The following is an 18,511-nucleotide window of genomic DNA, read 5'->3' as shown; positions in this document are numbered from 1 at the left end:
TCCTCTTCTCGCGTAGACCAGGGAGAACACTAATTTGCTAACTTGGAGCAATTGTTTTTTGTTAGCCTGAACCAATGAAGTTATTCTGCAGCTGCTTTTGAGTTGCACGATTGGAAAATGAAAACCTTCTGCCTTCGCCTTTTTTGGGCAAATGTGTTATCTTCCCAAAGCAAACTTTCAGCAAAGTTTCTAAGCACTCGTGGCAACACAGTCCTGGGCCCTTTCAGGTTTAATTGTGGTGATCTCAAGGTGGCTGCCAGGATGTACCCTTTAGTGTTTCCCATCTTTCTAGGCTGTTTGTTTTGTTGTTTTGGTTTTTTTTTCCTATACTATTAACCTATTAATGGAATTGAAATTCCTGGGGATCTCTTGAAGGCAGGTATGAGCAGCTGTTCAAATTCTTCACGCTGTGCCTGGTTTTATGTGCTGCTCTATGGGTGCTCTTGCACTGTCTGTCTTAAAAATATGGGAAGGGGGAAGCTGCGTAATTCTGATGAATGCCTGAGGTGACTTTTGTCAGAGAGATCCGTCATGGCTCTTTAAAGTCCATGGGAACAAATCAGCTTCATTTGTATGTAGGTGGGAAGAAGGGGCATTCTGGTACACCAAGGCTTGACCTGCTTGCTCACTGCTGTTTTCTGATAGCTGTGAGTAAGCATCGCATCAACTGTAGAGTACAAAAGTCAGAGAATTATGTGATGCAGCAGAATACAGTGAGTGGATGGTGTTGGTAAATGGCTTGTTGGCATCAAGAGACAGATCCATTTTCTAATCTGTAGAGGTACGTACCTTTTCAAGGCTTTTAATTCTCCACAAAGGGAATACTTCCTTTTATCTTTTATCCAGATTTCTTGACTAATTGGTATCAGACAGCACAAATGTTTTTTTAGGAGAGCTAATAATGATGGGATTTGAAGCTGGGCCAATTGCAGAAGGGGTGACCTAATGATCCTGTTCCATTTAGTTTTCTGAGTATTTGGGTAGCTGCTTTTAGTAAGGGGGAGAGAGGGAGGTCTGCATAAGGAATCAGCAAGCAGACGATGCAACTGTAGTCGCTGCATACAGTTTCAGTATCATCTCCAAAAGTTAAATGTTCAGCAGACTTCCAATATATGGATTTAATGGGAAACGGGGCTGGAATTGTCACGGTAAACCTAACTGTAAAATCTGGGTTGTGGACTTGTGTAATAGCTGATTATCTGAGCAGATAATGGCATCCACAAATAGCTGTGGCGAGTCTACATAGAGTTTCCTTACATAGCTGAACAGTGCTGCTCCTTACGCAGTGGATCTATTGTTATGCCACACAACATTGCATTTTTCTCCTCCTGCACCTGCAGCAAGCTCAGCAGGGTCTGAGGAGGGCAATGTTGTGACGTGGACGCCTGCCAGAGAAGTGAGCTGACATGTTTGCCTGGAGTAGGCCTCTGGGCACCCTTCAAGTGTCGCCAACCACAGGCATTCAAGTCCAGCACAGAAAAGAGGAGATTGAATATGCTTTTGTGCTCATTTTCCTGCTGGTTCTGATCCGTTTTAGAGTAGGCTTCGGTCAGATTTTTCAAGCTCAGTTGCACTCTGTGAAGACCAAGTCTTTTTTTCTAGGCTAGAGGCTGTAATTGTCTACCCACTTGTTTGATTCCAGGAATAATTGGTTAGAGGAATAATGCCAAGTGCTGCAAAATACGGCGTGGTTCCAATGCCAGCTCTTACAGCATTCATGTCCTTAAAGCCACGTCCTGTTAAGTCACGAGGTCACTCTGAAAAGTCAAATGCACTCTCTAGGGGAGCTCTTGCCAGAGGGCTCAAGAAGACTTTTTAAGGTACTGTCAGTTGGAGGTTAAGCCTGTGTCCACAAGATGGAGGACTTGGCGTTGGTACATCCTCATAATAATTTGCTGATCTGTACAGTCTCTTACCTTGTTGTGTTCCCTTCCTTCACTTTGGTCCCTCGTTTGGAAACAGATTAAGGATTGCAAACAAACTCTATATACTGCCTTTCTTGTGCTTATCTTCAGTGTTTGGAAAGACCTTAAGCTTTTGCAGTTGCGTTATTTTGATGCTTGCATAGAGATTAGGACAGTATTCTTATAAACACGGGTGAGTTGTAAGAGGGAGGGAGGCCACATGATTCATAGGTAGAGTAGAAAGACATGTAGCTAACCATAACCACTCATTCTCCAGAATGCTCCAGCTTCTTTGCTGCATACCTGGTAAGTGCAACTGCATGCTTTCAGGCTGCAGGACGGACAATTTCTGGCTGGAGGCAGAGGTGCAGGTTGTTGTGAGTTTGTCTTTTTTTTCTTATTATTTTGTCTGTGCCAATCAAGAAGAGTTCACCTCCCACCTGATGATGTTGGTAAGACTGTGGTTTCTCGCTGTACAAAAGGAGCAAGCAGTGACCTCAGGGTGGAGTAGAGTTCCCTATTGGCACAGCAACCTCAACCCTGCTCTGCAGGAATCGCTGGTATTTAGTTTGTTCTGAAAACAGGCGAGTTGGACTTGTTGTGGGAGTGCTACACGAAGCTGGTGTTACCGTGCACTAAAGCTTGCAGGAAGAGGGGAAGCACTTGGAAAGCCAATGGGGTAGTGTGGCGACTCCTACATGATCCCAGCAGAAGTTAAAAAGTTATATGGTCAAGTGGGGGTTGTGTATTGGTTTTTTTTTGTTTGTGAATTTGTAATCTCAGTGAGAGGAAGATCCCCCAGCTGCTTCCCTGCTCTGGTTGAAGCCTATGCCCAAAAATAGGCAGTAGGTCTGAGAGTAAGATTACAGACCTGTGTGAATGAAGGCAATTTCCGACAAAACTGCCTACATTATAAAAGTGAAAACTCGTGTTTGTTTCTGAATTTGGGCAAAATTAAGCAATTCTGCAGGTGGCCTGCACGGTGAGCGAGAAAAGTTGTTTTCATTTTCCATACTGTATTGGGTGGGGAAGTGCTTTGCTATCCAAACAACAGCCTGGGGGGGCAGCTTAGCGCAAGACTTCCTTTTTCCTGAAAACCCTGCCTCCTTGTTTCCTGTTATTGACAATTCTTAGGAAGTCAGCATCTTGAAGTGGAGACAGGGCAGGGAGAAGCGGGTGCTTCAGCTCATGGTCTGCCTGCAATGTGTTTGTTTTCCTTGGCAGTTTCTTCTTTTCAAATTATTTCCTCCTTCTTTGTAATACCTGCCAGTCGTGGAAGTACAGCCAGCAGAGCTATAGCTGAGTCTTCGTTGCCTGGAAAGGTTGATTTTTCTTAGACAACCAGAGAGATGCAAGTGTGATGGACATAAGAAAGGGAAGAAGCTGTGCTGTTGGGATTTTTTTATTCATCTGTTTGTTTGCTTTGCCAGCAAGTATTTGTAGTTGTTTTTAGCTTTCTCTCATATAGAGAAGTGCTTTAATGCAGTGGCAATTACAGTTGTCCTGGTATTGGGGTTCAAAAATCACTTCTTTGGTGCTGCTTTAAAAATGGAAGCTCCCTAGTGCTTGGGCTGGATCTTTAGATTTGTGAAGCAGGGGGTACGACTGGTCATAGTGGATAGGAGATTGAGGCCAACGTGATGATCTCTTTCTTGTTATCCATTCCTGAAGGTTTGGCATCTTGGGTGTGTTTCTTAATTTTTCTTTTGGTCTTTAAAGCACTAAATATTTCTAGCAAACACGACAGCTCAGAAATCCCATTCTAAAGTGCTTAAGACTCAATCCATTTCAAGCTGTCAGCTTTCACAGTATTGCTGAGCAATATTGCTTTCATATCGATCTGTGGCGAATCTGGAAACGTGGTGGGGTTTCTTTGATCGATTTTCAGTATATTTGCTTTTCTTTTTTTAAACACAGCTCCATGTTCTCAGAACATTTTGAATCTGTTCTTCCTTTTGAACACCCAGTACTTCTGGTCGGGGAGAGAGAATGTTGAAGGTGTTCTTTGTAAACGCATTCTTAGGAAAAAAAAGCCATCACTTGAAGACCAGCAACAGATATTAAGTAGTCTTTACATAATGTGTGTTAAATATATAGCTGGATGTATTCATACTTTCATACAAGACTTTGGTTTACGTAAGGCATGTGGCTCACGGCTTGGAAAAGCACTATGGAGTGCATGACTTTGTAAATAATGTCTTCGCCCTAATTTAGAATTAAATTAGCTTAATGCTTTTAGAGTAGTCATTAATAGATGCTTACAAACTACCATAGTGCTAGCGGTATAACTTAGCCAAATCCCTTGGCTATACTGAAGCTACCTAACTTGGATCAAGTACAAAAATGTAATTAAGTTGGTATGGAAATGGAAAAACAACACACAACCCTCAGTTGTGTGTTGTTCCTCAATGCCTCATCAGTGAAGTTCTGAAAACGCAGCAGTCTCCCTGGCAGAGATAGTGGTGTTGGAGCTCCTGGATGCTTCTTTTTGGGTGGCTGTTTCCTAACAAAGGCAGAGCACTTCTCCATGGCAAAGTGAGCAAAGGATGGTTTCACTCACCATGGCAAAGCTTCCACGTTGCTAAGTCTGACTTTGGGAACTGGCTTTTTTAGTTAATGTGCCCAACAACCAAAATCACAGTCGTTTGCTTAGCCTTCAATTACTGTAATTAATTGTTTTATGCCAAGTTTCTCCTCTTACCTAGTGCTGGGCATCCTCCACGACGTAGGTGCAGGTATGGATCTCTCCCTCACTCAGCTTTGATCTTCAGCTAATGGTTTGTCTCCAGCTCTTCCTACTACTCTCAAGCATCCTCCTGTTAAGATGTGCCTTAAAAGCAGCTCACAATTCAGCTCCTAAGCAGGTAGCTTAATAGGGATAGGGGCTTGCTGCTCAGTTTCTATAAAGGCAATGCATGAGCAGCCAGCCAGGGGCTGGGTGGTTTGCCTGGGGGAGCTACGTGTGCTCAGAAGAGCTTGATAGAGGCTAGGACCTCACCGTTCCATTTAAATTTTCATTTTGGTTGCTGACCTGCTTGCCTCCAACCCCTTCTCGAAATTAAGTGTGGAAATAGCTTCGTGACATTATTTAAAATGTCACTTACACAAGAGAGCCCTTGCCTGTGTTATTACGTGCTAGAGAACTTCAAGGTTTGTTTTGCTCCTCACCTTCATTTTTTGCCTTGCTGTCCCTGTTTATCCTCGCAGCTCCTGCTGCCCATTCCTTACTGCTCCAGCAGTTGGCATTTGGGAAGTCCTGTACCCTGCTTCCCCTGAACTCCTGCTGGGTCAGAGTCTGTGAGCTTAGCTGGGTTTTGAAGGATGTGCTCTGGAAAGCAATAGGACCATAACATCATATTTTACCAGTGTAAAACATCAGCACAGTGGCACGTAGAGTTTGTCATCTTCAACTGGTCGTGAGTGCAGTGGATCCCTGGCTGTGCTAAAATCACATCATTAAGCAATCTGAACGATCATACAGTAGATGATGTCGTGCATGTGTGGGCTTTCAGCAGCAGAACAGACAGGCTCAGAGACCTGGGTGCCCATCACTCCTAGGGAGGGGGGCCCCCCGGTTGCTCTGCCCTGCTCCACTGAGGCTTTCCTGAGCAGTGAGTCTGCTCAGCCTGCTTTGCTTATGTGGCTTAAGTCAGAAAGTTTGTGCATCACAGAATAGCTGTGCGTCCTTCCATTGGGATTCCCTAATGCAAAACGGATTGCTCGCCCTTATCTACCCACACTGCTCTTGAACTAGATGACAGCGTGGTTAGAGGCTGTCAAGTTGTAATACCATTCCTCAAAACAACAGGATATTCCTTACAGACAAGCATTTAAAATGATTTAATGCAGAAATCTGCACCTTTTGCACCTAGAACTGATGTTTTTAGGTGCCTGGGAAGGTTACTTTAAAGCTGGCTTGCTTGAGCTGTGCTGTAGCGTTGGGTTGGATTGAGAGGTTGTTATTGCTTGGAGTTTTCTGGGGAAGTGGCAGAAATAACTTCTGTCTCCTAAAGGACAAGTGCAGAGGTGAGCCTTGTTGTCTGGTATGTATGACATTGGTCCAGGAGTTGGAAAAGCGGATGTTTATTGCGTCTTTTGGTTTAACAAGTGCTGTAGCCTCAGGCAAGCTATTTTATACACCTCTGCCCACCTGCTTTTTGGGAAAAAGAAGCATTAATATTGCCTCACCGTGCCCCCGAGCTGAAGGGAGGACTTCGTTTTTCAAGTGCATAAGCATCCTGTCTTCCTTCCCTCCTAAACTGACTGTACAAGATTTCAATCAGAATGACTTGGGTGTACGTTCTCTAATGTATACTGCTGTGAAGAAATCACCAACTGACTATAGCAATATCCATCAATCAGCCCGTCAGTCTGTCCCTGGCGCAAGTGAGATCCATTTTTCCTTTCCTTGTAAGTGCCTCATGCAGAAAGCATTAATACATTATGATTTATAATACTACCTCTGCTTTGTGCTTACAAAGCACCCGCATCAGAAGGCATCTGTGCTCTATTATTTGCATATATTATGAATGATCGTTTTCTAAAATCTGCATAGAAAAAAAAAAAACTCAGGACTCATGCTTCTGTGTCGTTCCACTGATCAAGAAATGCTAATTTTTAAATCCATGGGATGGCAAAGCTGCTTAGCATCATGGCTTCCAAAATCGGAGCTGTAGGAGGGTGACATTTCTGACAACTGCAAGGAGCAGAAGCCCATTTGCTGGTGCTAACCTTAAGGGATGATGAGCTGGGCACGTACGCAGGTTTTTTATGCTCTTCATTTATATAAGAGCTCAGAAACGTCGGAGCTGGCTTCACATTTCAGCCTCGTGGGCTCACCTGCCTTAGGACCTTAGGAGTGAGGGAGGTGGGCCCCATATTTTAATGGCAGAACCTGCTGTTCTGCAGGCTATGTTTGGAAAACAGCAGCCTCTCGAGGCAGAGGTTTGCTGCTGCTTCTCCTCAGTTGTTTTATCATTACTTCGCTGATCTCTCCCACCTTTCTGTACCTTCAGGCATCGATGAAGGATGCGTTTACATTTTGCATGCTACACCTCTGGTTGGTAGGACATTTGTATCTGTGTTGGCATCGGTTCTACAAGCTTCCGCTGTAGCTCCTCCCATGCTTATTTGCAGCCCTGGCAAATTCGGACAGGTCCTTTTGAAGGCTTTGGGTAAGCTCTGGAGCACGACACCTGCTCTGAAATGGAGAAAGACAAATTGAAGAAGCAATTCAGTACTTCTTCTGCCCGTGGCAAGCTTTAATAAGCGACCAATACTGCTCCCCTTCTCCAGTCCTGCAGCAGGTTTCATCTTCCTTGCTTTCCCTACAGCAAAAGGTTTCAAAATTAAAATCGATGCTACAGAGGAGTTTCAAGATATTTCAGAAGCGACTGTTCGAAACCAGGGCACTTAGGTGTAAACACAGGGGAAGCTTCTGATACCAGAGTTTGATAATGAGGAGTATTAAAGCATAGAAGCATCAGCCATTAATTCCTGGAGAGCTGGGAGCATGTTGCTAAGCACAAGTGCAGCTCACCACTGGAACAGTGTACCGAGGGAACAGGCGAGGCTGATTCGTGGTCTTTGCAGTGTCTGTTGAAATCAGATGTCCTTTTTCCTGATGTGCCTTTGTTCAACTGGAAATAATGCAACAAATGGAGGAGAGCCCCTGGGTGATGTCCTCGAGGTGTTTCAAGTCAGTCAGGTTAGATGATGGTAACCATGATGTGATGCCCACATGTTGCCTTGGGAGTGCAAGTGTCACCGTGCGCATGGGGAAAAACTTGGGTGCCATTTCAGTTCCTCCTTACACGTGCCTGGCTGAGATCTTTGCCAGTTCTGCCTCCATTTCTCCATTTTCTGACCACAGTTTGCACGCTCTCGTATTTTCAGCAAGCCATTTTCATTTCTGATGGTTAATATACTTACCCCCTTAGCTGTGAGCACTGTGACAAGTTGAATCATGATACAGGTAAGACAGCTGTGGAGGAAGGCAGAATGCATGCCAGATCTGTTCCTTTAGAAAGGATAGAAAATTCATGAGAAGCGTTCACAGGAAATCAATACTCTTGTTTTCCCTACAACCTATTATTTATGGAAATGATAGGTATCGTAGCAAATTAAACCAGTTTTTAATGGGAGGGCTGTCTGCATTTTGGGCTTGTTTCGCAGAAAGCTAAAAGGAAAAAAGTAAAATTATTTCATATTGACCAACTGAGCAGAGAAAACAGCCACCTAATCCTGGCTCTCAGAGCTGGATTTAATTCCATGCTTATCGCAGCGAGATTTACGTCATCAGTTTGCACATTCGTAACTCGAAGACGGCTCTGCGTGTGGAAGTTGGACAAAATGTCATCCTCCTCCACACAGAGGGAAAACGTGTTGGGAAAGCTCTTTCTGTCAGAACAAAAAGGCAGGGTGGGAAAGCATAGTTAGAACCATAGCATCACTTAGGTTGGAAGAGACCCTGAAGGTCATCCAGCCCAACCACTGACCCATCCCTGCCATGCTTGCTAACCACACCCCCATTCCCACATTAATTGTGTTCTGTGCAGCATCTGCCCTGCCTGGCAGGTGCATTACCAAAATATCTGTCCTGCACAAACAACACCTTGCTGCAGTTTGTCTGAGTAATTGGAATTTTCTTCCCTGCTGGGACTTCACAGCTCTTTTTCTTGTTATTTTTTCTCCCTCCGTTGGTTGGTTAGTAACTAATTCTCTGCCTTGCTGATCTAATGGCTTTTGTCGTTGTTTTGGCTCGGGTTTTAGTCAGCACGTGTCCTGCTTTGTAACAGGGGTTGGCGAGGATGCGAATTCTTGATTTTAAAGGCAGGTTCAGAAGGTGGTGCACAAAAGGCGCTGTCTCTTTAAAGAGCGCAGTTTGATCGGAGCTGATGCTCCGTCCCCTGAGGACAAAGGCAATTTTGATTTGTGGGGCCCGGGAGTCCCTCGCTTACCAGGATTCGTCTCTGCTTCTGCATGTGTAAACCTGCAAAACGCTCTTTTGTGTGGAATAAATCCCGCGCTATAAATCCCGCGCAATTAAATGTGCCCTATGTAAAGTCCCGACGGCAAGTCCTCGGCGCAGAGCTGGGCAGGGCAAGCTCGCCGTCCAGGCGGAGCAAAATCATTCTCTCTCTTCAGAAAAGAAAGAATGGGCACTGATGACTTTGAGGCGCTGCGGGCAGTGCCCCCTCCTCATCTCGCTCTGCTGTGCTGGCGGGCGGAGGCAGATGCCATCATTGCCGATCAATGCCGCCGCCATGCAGGAGGGGAGGGGAGAGGGAGGGGTGGGAGCTTCCTCTTCCCAGATTGATCAACCTGCCATTGCATGAACAAATGCATTGTAAGAGAGGCTGGTATAATAGCTGGAGCACAGAGGGGCTTGTGAGCAGGGGAGTGCTGGCTCTTCCGTAGTGGGTGGGGGGGATTGGATTCGTTTTTTCTTTTAGCGTAAAGCATAAAGCCTGAGCCTACAAACAAAGCCAACACTGTAGGGGATGGTAGGGATACAGTACACTTGGCTGATGAACTGTTTTGCTTACTTGTTCGAGCTCCATCAGCACTGAGATCTATTTTTTTTTCTCTCTAAACCGATTCCATCATAACCTGCGACCTCCTCTGGATTTTCAGACCTCGGTTTCCCCGCTCCCCTTTTTTTTTTTTTTTTTTTGCCTTCTTTCTGTTCCTGCCTGAACTGAAAGCTGACACAAAGGGACAACAAGTGCAGGTCCCCCCATGCCTGCCCCGGCACTATGGGCTGTCAGGTGCGGGGCTGAGCGTGCGGGGCAGGACAGCACTCGTGTCTTGTCAGTGTAGGCAACAACTGGAGCACTGGAATCCCGAGACCACCCGCTCCTCCCCGCCCTGCCTGCCCTGCTTCATTCACTCCTTGTTGTCTGTATGGAAAAGTTTTCTGGCTGGAGAATGAGTCTCCTTTCCCCTGGCGATGCGGCCGAGTGGCTGGATAGCAGCACAGAAGATGAGAAAAGCCTTCTGTCGTTTCTGGGTACGGTAGGGTGCTGATTGTTCTCGTTTTTGTTTACGTTTGACTGGCAAGCCGTTAACTGCTTTCAGTTGGCGTTAAATTCCTTCAGTCCTTCAGCTACCGGATGTTATTTCTTTTTAAAAGCTTTTAAATGCTACGCAGTGATTAATTAAACTTAGAATCTGCTGAAATAGTTGCAAGCGTACTGGGCAAAGGTCATGTGCCATCCTAGTTGGCCACAAGGTCTTTTCTGGGCTCAGAAGTGTTTCTTAAGGATGGGTTTTTATCCCTCTGTGCCATTTGACAAGCTCATCCCTGTGTTCAGACCACTTTACCCATTGCCGTCAGCACGCCTGCAACTTCATTTCCCAACCACGCGACGCTCGGGAGATAAACCAAAGAGGAGACTTTGCTGAAAGTTTTCCTCCAAAGAGAAATGCCTCGATGCGTTTGGAACAGAGATTTCATGCAAGGGATCAGATGCTGCTCTACTCCAGAAATTAGATCTAGGGAGCGCAATCAAACAATCGCGGGCTCTGTTTCTGCACACTTAACGCATCCATTTAACTTTATTCAAGGAGAAAATTGAAACTGCTCTTTTGTTTGTAGTCCAACATAAATACCAGTAAGGAGCTGAAACGGCTTTCGCACAAAGAGGCTGATTATTGTTTTGGTTTTTTCCCCTTTCAGCTGTTGGTATTTCAGGCTGTTGGCATTTGTTTTTATTCTTTTGCTCTCATTGCTCAGTGCACATCATTCCATCTCGCTCTTCTTTCGTTGTTCTCAGGATGCATCCTGCTCCTGTTCTGCTTTGATAATGCTCACACAGGAAGCCCAGTACGCATCCCCTTTTCCCTCGTGTTGGACTTCTTAGTTTGTTCGCTGTACATTTTTGTTTGTATCTGCCAGGATCTTTCATGGTCAAGGAGGCAGCAGCCCATCTCGATGTACTTCTTCCCTCATGTTTGTTGTCTCCATCCAGACCACGTGGTCCTGGTGTTGCTGTGCACTTTCCAGGAAGCTTGATTTACAGTATTCCCTCTAGGTCAGCAGCTCCAGAGGGGTACGGAAGGTGTGGGGACAGTAAGTGCTCCTGGAGCATGTCTGTGTTTGCTCATTACTGTGTGCTGAGGCCTTCTTTAGGAATGCCATATTGAATGTGAGCAGGGACAAGAGTGTGCACGGACTCAACGTGGGTGCTGTTCTTCAGAGCCTGCTCTCCCACACCAAGAGGTCCTCAAGTTGTCTTCTAAGTCTCACCCCAAGAATATTTGTTAACGTGGAATCTGGAGGGCATCACAGAGCTGAGCTATTCAAGGTGGCCTTTTTTTTTGGCCTCCAAACCACATATGTTTTACCTTAAGGAAATAACAGTTCCCAAACGCCGTCTTAAGTCCAGAGCCACGTTAAAGGTTCAGTGACATCCCTCGGATATCTGCTGTGCATGGAGATTTTCCTATTTGTGCATCCATGAGAATAGCTATCATTGCTGAAGGGCAAAATCCTGCCAGAGTGAGCAAGAGCTGTGGTTGCTTGAGGCCAGCTTCTGGCCCACTGAGGGGAATGGGGAATAGCTGCAGAGCCTGGATGCCCCCAGGAGCCAGCCACGTGTGAGATCATCCCAATAACCAGAGCAAAAGCTTGCTCTTTAGTGAACGCCTTGATTCTCATGGAGAGAAAAAGGACTACTTCTGAAAGACATGGCTCTGGGCTGTTGTTTAATAACGAGGATAATAAATATTGAAACCATACTAATGCATGTCTAAGTCATAAGCCTCTCAACAAATTACGCTGCGGGAACAAGTTGCCATGCATCAGCTGATCTGTGTTAATTGTCTGTGTGCAATCTCTCTGCAGCAAACACAAGGTAATTTAAATTAGCGGGGGCAGTCCAAGATCGTTAGAAGCTAACGAGGACATCAGCATCTCCAGGTCATGTGTGGTAGCTCCTCGTGCCTGGTTATGCCTTGGCACAATTGTCCTGGCAATTTGTACTGCTGTGTGTGGAGTCGGTTGGTGAAGGAGATTTTCAAAGCTGATGAAGGTTAAAAAAAAAAAAAGGTGGGAGAGGAGGGAAGGGGAGGGCAACAATTCCAAATTTCATGCAGAGGACACATTGAACAGCTAGGGATGCACATATGTTTCATTTCTGACTTATATTTGCAGAGCTGGAGGGGTTTTTTTCCACCGCCTCAAAGTGAATGCATCAATCTGATAACAGCTGATGATGTACTCATGAAATGCCACATTCAGTGTCTGCAGAACATTCTCCATAAAGGGATTGTGATAGTCAGTGCTTGAAAGCCAATTTTTTTTTAATCTTCTGTGATATTCTTGCCCTTTCTTCCAGCCTCATCTGTGCGTTCATCTGCTCTGCTTGTTATGCCTTGTCTTTCAGACTGAACTCCTTATGAATCAATGACTTGACGTCTTGTAAGTGACTTAAATTGTCGTTTACGTCGCTTGCTACGCACCTTCTGAATTGGGCACTAATTCAATTACATTTTTTCAGATGCCAAAGCAGTGCAGGTGTCTAAGCAACAGAATTACCTGCATGCAAATTAAAAATCCCCCGGATGTTTACCTGGATCATCTTGCAGGACTTGTCCAGTCAACTCAGTCCTCAGTCAAGCACAGTCCCTGCTGAAGGAGTGGAAGAGGTTTTGATTGCAGTTGGTACCTGGTAGTTGTTTGTTGGTGGAGTTCTATAACAAGTGAGCTTCACTGGGTTTCCTTTGTACTTCCCTCGCTGGCTTCTGTGCAGTATGGTATGCTGTGATTGTGACTTTGTTGTGCTCTCAGACCTATCTTCTTGTGGCTTTTTTCTTCCTATTTAGTTGTCTCAACAAACAGGGAAAAGCCATCGCTGCAAATTTCACTTTTCTCCTTTAACTTATACGTGGTAGAATTTACATAATGCATTGAGACCGTGAGACCCCAGGATTGAATACAGATCCTACTTTGTGTTTGCTTTCAGCTCTTGTTTTTTTTTCCCAGGCATTTAATTAATTGTTATAACGGTCTGTGAGTTGGGCCCCTCTCTGATTTTTCCCCAAGTGAGTACAACAGGATAGAAAACATACTCCAAGATAAAAACATGAACGGCTTTATTTATTTTTCTGTGAGGCTTCCTGTTTCATTAGGCAACGCTCATTTGAAATACACTGTTTAGGCTGCACATATCTCCTGATGCTTGCTTGCTTTCTGCTTTTTATTGCTACCTGTAATTTTGTTGGCTCGTAGGCATTTTCACCAAGGTAAAAGAAATGGTAAGTAAATACCAACTGCACCCAACGAGATCTCCTTCTCATTAGAGCTGTCACTTGAGCGCTCTGAAACAATCCTAAGGGGCCAAGGAGATAAAATAACCCCTTCTGTTTTGATGAAGTTGTGGATGCCATAATGTTACACTCGATTAATATGCTGCACGTGCTGCATGTGTGCGTGCACATGCATAGAGATAGATGTAGGTATGTGAGGAGAGCAAACCACCAGGACTGAGCAAGCACCTGCCTTACTTCTGCCCTGAGTAGTGTTGCTCTGTAGCTCCTGTTGTCTGAGAGACAAATACTGAAACCCAGTGGTTTGTCTCTGTAGTAAACCACTCGACTGGTGGTTCCTTGTATGGCTAGCATCTTCAAACACTTGTTCCAGTGGCAATCCCATAAGGGCTCCCACTCTTCCAAGCATAGCTTGGAACCCATTAGTTCTTAAAATGTGTTCAGAAATCTTGAGTCACGGCGAGTCAAGTGCTGCAGGGTTGTGTTGTGTTTTTCTCTTGTAGCTAATCTGTATAATGGTCCTTTTGACAGAGGAGAAAACAGTGCTGGAGATGGCACTGAAGTCCTTCAGTATGTTCTGGTCCATGGCTGTGGCTGCAGTAGGGCAGCCTGCTGAGGCCTCTAGGCATTATTGTATTAACAATGTAAAAGAAGCTGTCTGTGCAGATAGATTTTGAAAATGGCAGGTGAAAATAGCCACGCTAAGTTGAATGATCAGAATAATCAATTACCATTTTCTCATAGGTAGCTGTGGAGAGGGGCTGAAATTAGTGAGGTGGGTGCTTAGCTGGGAACATTTGAATGCCATTGCACCTGAGAGGCAGTCTTTGCCTGTAGCCAAGTAATAGGTGGAATTGAACTGGTTTTGTGTTTTTCAGATGTTTGTAATTAAGCTAGACCCGAGAGGCGGAATGAATTGATTCTTTTTTATGGATCACATTCCGCATTCCCTCCAGTCACAGACCACAGCACTGTCATATCAGGAAGTGCACAGATGAAGAAAGGAAGCCCCAGTCCCTGGGATCCTGCCGAATCTGCCTTTTATTCCCCTAAGCAGGAGCTCACACATCAGCAGTCTGCCCCTTCCTGGCAAAGACAAGACAGAGATTTCAGTGAAAGACATGTAAAGAGGATGAACACCAGCACGGATTTTCTTGTTTGCTGGACAGTGGCTATATGCTGGGACTTGCTGCCATGGCGAGGATGGGATGCTCTGATGTTTGCTGTGACACAGACCTCCACCAGCCCCTTTTGAGTACTGACAGGCAGGAGCTATGCTTGCCAATGTGCTCACCCTTTTCTGGCACCCCCAGGCGGGTGCTTGGGGCTCCCTTCAGCCCCGGCACGTGGCAGGGCCCTGCTGTGACCCATGGCACTGCCTCTGGGGTCAGCAGGACCCCTGCAGGCTTTGTTTCCATGACCTCATTTACAAGGTCACCAACCTCATTCTTTTCGCTCTTACCCCTGAGGATGTTCCTTTGTTCCTGATTGTTTTCCTTGCCCTTCTCCAATCTGTTTCTAATTCAGAAAAACTGAGAGGGAGGGAGGCTTGCTACAGCTTTCCTTCTGCTGTCGAGAAAAAGCTCTTCACAGTAGATTCCGAACTCCCACAGCAGTGCAGGTTTGGGTTTCAAGTGGCCAGAGCATGGAGCAGTGGGAAATTCAGGTGGAGCCAGAGAGCCGTGTCCTGGCTGGAGCTCAGAGATGCAAAGTGCAGCAGAGCAAAGTGAGCCAGAGCGTGGCACGGGGAGAGCAGTGCAGTGCAAACGGGTGCAGAGAGCACTACCTGCCTGGATCCCTGGGCACTGCCCTGGAGCCAGCCTGGCTTCACTGGTTCCCTGGGACTAGCACAGTGCCGAAATACTTACTGGCATAGATGTTCCCTTGCATAAATAATACTGCAGCTCACCAATAAGCGAGGTGATAAATGAAAAGGGCCCCATAGGGATATAGCAATTCATTGGGTTGATGGGAGTTTTCTATTTGAGGGTGAAAAGGGGAAGAGCTGTCTGCTTTTTATTTTTTCTCCCCTGGAGATTGAGAGTGGATGAGGAGAGTTTTCAGACTGTTTATCTGTAGCAGCGATGTGATTTATCTGTGGTCCTGGTCCCTGAGAGTGAGCAGTGCAGAGAGCAATTGTAATTTAATACTGAGCCGAGGAGAGGTGCATTGATTTTTACAGCAGGTGAGGTTTATGCAAGAGCAGCCTCCAGCATCGCCTGTGCAGCCGGGGAGGGAACCATCTCCTTTTTTGCCTGCTACTGACGGTATAGATTTGTATTTACTTTTTACACAGCTCAGCAGAAATACCACTCCGTGGGCGCCGCAGCAGATTGCAGTCGGTCGGTGATTTTGAGTTAACCTGTCTTGACAGCTCTGCTGTATCTGGGTCCTGTTTTGTCCTGGGGACTGAGCGCGTTGTCACTTTGCTCTCGCTTTTTGGAGGAGAAGGGAAGGTAGTTGTATTTTTAGTTTGTTACAGGCACCTTGTGAGCATCTCCCTTTCCCCTTCCCACTGTGAGAGCGGCAGAAACTCGTGATATAGATGGAGCCTTGTTGTTTCATTGGTTGAGAGCCTGCGTTGCTGTGGGATGGGTGAGGTGAGCGGGGCAGGTCCTTCCCCTTTGAACACCAACTTTTTGCTGAGCTCCCCGCTCGCGGAGCGACCACCTCTTGTTAGAAACGGGGGAGCTTGGGCTCCGGCTTTCATTTATGACTCAGCAAAGCTAACAGGCTGTGTTAAATCACCGCAGCGGCTTGGATGTGATTTCCTGTGGGTGAGGAGTGGAGCGAGCCAAGCCCATTACGTTTCTCATTACTAGTCGATCTCAAAGGCAAGGTGCTCACCTCGCTCCCCGGTTCCGTGCGCATCCATCGCTCCTGTTTGCTTTCATTACATTTACATTGCGAGCGGCAGAAGCCATCCTTAAATCCTGCATAACAGAGCTCCCTTTGGGAGCGCGGCACTTACAGGGGCTGCGGGACTAAAGCCGTGCTTAGGGGGGAAGATGGGGGGGGGAGAGAAGGAGGAGCACACCTGGGACAAACCCAGCAGCCTTCCGAGGGCCGGGGCTGCTGCTCCAGGCATTCTGGAGGCACCGGGACACGCGGTACCCAACGCTGAGCACCGAGGGAGGGATGGCCCCGATGCCGCTGTGCTGAGCGGGATGCAGCGGGGCTCTGCTCTGCCCATCCTGTGCCGTGCCCAGCTGTGTGCTCAGCAGCTCAGCCCCCGCCGGTGGATCCGAGCTGAGTGCCGGAGGTCTGGTTGGTTAAGAGAGAAATATCTGAGGTTGAGCCGGCACTGCAGGGTCTGGCTGTCCTCGCCTCTCACCCAGAATGTTCCAGAGGCTCCAAATAACGGGAGCTGCCGCTACAGTGCCTCTGAAATCACAGTCCCGCTCTTCCAAGGCATTACAAGCGGTGCCATCCCTGAAGAAGGCTGCTCTCGCTTTCTCTTCAGTGATTTCGCCACGCAGCTCTTGTGGCACCAGCTGGCAGCCCGTCTCCGCCAAGCTTCCTTGCTGCCCTGAATCGGGGAGACGCAGGGACATCTTCCGTAAGGGAGGGAAGCCGGCACTTGGGCGTCCATTAATAGCCTGCAAGTAACTAATGAGGATGTGCAGTCGGAGCGATTGATTGAATAGCTGCAGTCCTGTGCTCGCTTTTCACTCGCTGTCTCCCTGCGAGCCGTGGCAGGGAGGGGGAGCGCAGCCCCGGCGTTCACCTCGGATGGAAGTAGCACGGATCCCTAGGGCCGGGCGACCAGAAACGGAAGTTTAAACTGCATGTCTCCTGGAAGGAAAACGGTAGGAGTCAGAGCATCACTGTCTGGAGTCACGCTTTATTTCCTCTGCTTGAAGATTCGGCAGATAACAATGGACTTTCTGCTAGGAAGTAATTTTCTCCCTCCCCTCGCTTAGGATGGTTTGTGAAGCCGGGCTCCTTTAAGTCTGGCAATCGAGCCGGAGATGGGCAGCACTTGTAACAAAGGTATCCGTGTGTCTGTGTGCGTGTGCATCTCATTGTATATAAAAACCCACATGCGTATGGTACGCGTGCCTTTGTATGTGTATACTTTGTAAGCCGGCAGAATTGGACGCAGGCATATTTTTTAATGGATATTTGTGCTCATCAGCTCAGCCTGCTTTGATTTAAGATGCCGAAGTCGTATCTTAGTAAGGTCATATTGGCAGAATTAGAAGTTGACCTATTTCTTTTTATCTGCAGAGATATATGCCTTATTGCCCGGGCAGCTCTGGTGGTTGCGTGGTCTTGGCAAGTTGTGTGATCGTAGGAAACCAAACTTTGACCTCTGTCAAATTGTGTTGAGCTGTGACTAATACTGAATTTTCCAGTGTCTCGATTTTAGTTATCCATTAAAGACTGCGTTGCTTATGTGAAAAAGAGGAATTTAGTGTTTTCTGATTAGCATTGGGTATTGATCTTCAGCAGCATTTTTATTGCCTCTTGCCTACAATCGGGTCAGATTCACCGCCTTGAAGCTGTCCAGGGGAAATGCCATCCTCACTGAGGAGGTAAATAAGACATAAAAAGTAGGTGAGCGTAGCTCAGCATTCCGGCGTGCACTGGAAACTTTGCTGAGGCACAAAGCTGAACTGCTCCCCACCCCCTGCACCCATTCACCTTCTTTTTCTGTTCCTCCTTAGAGGTCCCAGCGGAGAGATCTCCTCGCAGACGGAGCATCTCCGGGACCAGCACGTCTGAGAAAACCAACCCCATGGATGCTGCGAATACGTCTCCTTTCAAAGTATCGGTAAGCACTTCCTGCAGAGGGGGAATTGTTCTCACTGTACAGGAGGAGGAGGTTAAGGTATCGACTGTGTTTAACTAGGCTCAAAAAAAGAAAAATAAAAAAATTTGGAAAAAAAAAAAAGGAAAAGGAGCGATTAGTTGGAAATGGTGAAACAGCAGTCGAAATGTGGGCAGCAAGCTCCATCAATATCTATGTAGCTGCTGCCGGGGGCTGCGTTCCGTATTTGACTAGGCAGAAAGTTCCTTCAGGTAGGTGTAGGGAGCCTGCTTTGGCAGGGGGGTTGAACTTGATGATCTCTTGAGGTCCCTTCCAACCCCTACGATTCTGTGACAGTGTGTTGTTTTACCCTCGTGTCAATTGCTACGTAGCAAACCAAAAGGGCTTTATGGTTTACTCTGGAGCAGGTGAAATCTCTGCAGGTGTCTTAATTGCTCTTTCTCTCTTCAGCTTTCGTTGCAAGTTCAGTTCGCTGAGAGTCTGCATGAAACGTTTTCAGCTGGTGTGGATGTTCTTGCCAGTGTCAGCCTGCGGCCAACAGCACAAAAGCTTTTTTATTATC

At 46.6% G+C, this 18,511-nt stretch overlaps 1 protein-coding gene across 5 annotated transcripts in view; it reads left to right on the top strand.

Annotated features, from left to right (window-relative positions):
* Nucleotides 1-18,511, top strand: part of RASAL2 (RAS protein activator like 2) — a 140,947-nt gene that overhangs the window by 82,232 nt on the left and 40,204 nt on the right. For all 5 annotated transcript variants that reach the window (XM_065744817.1, XM_065744803.1, XM_065744825.1 and 2 more), the window contains exon 4: nt 17,846-17,952. In XM_065744817.1, the coding sequence (XP_065600889.1) occupies nt 17,846-17,952 (107 nt within the window). The remainder of the gene's footprint in view (nt 1-17,845; nt 17,953-18,511) is intronic.

The sequence above is a fragment of the Cyrtonyx montezumae genome, unplaced genomic scaffold, assembly GCF_038088225.1.
Source record: "Cyrtonyx montezumae isolate F1298 unplaced genomic scaffold, pur_monq_1.0 scaffold_1, whole genome shotgun sequence".
NCBI lineage: Eukaryota > Metazoa > Chordata > Aves > Galliformes > Odontophoridae > Cyrtonyx > Cyrtonyx montezumae.
Note: the sequence above shows the minus strand (reverse complement) of the source record. Positions and strands in the feature narration are given on the sequence as shown.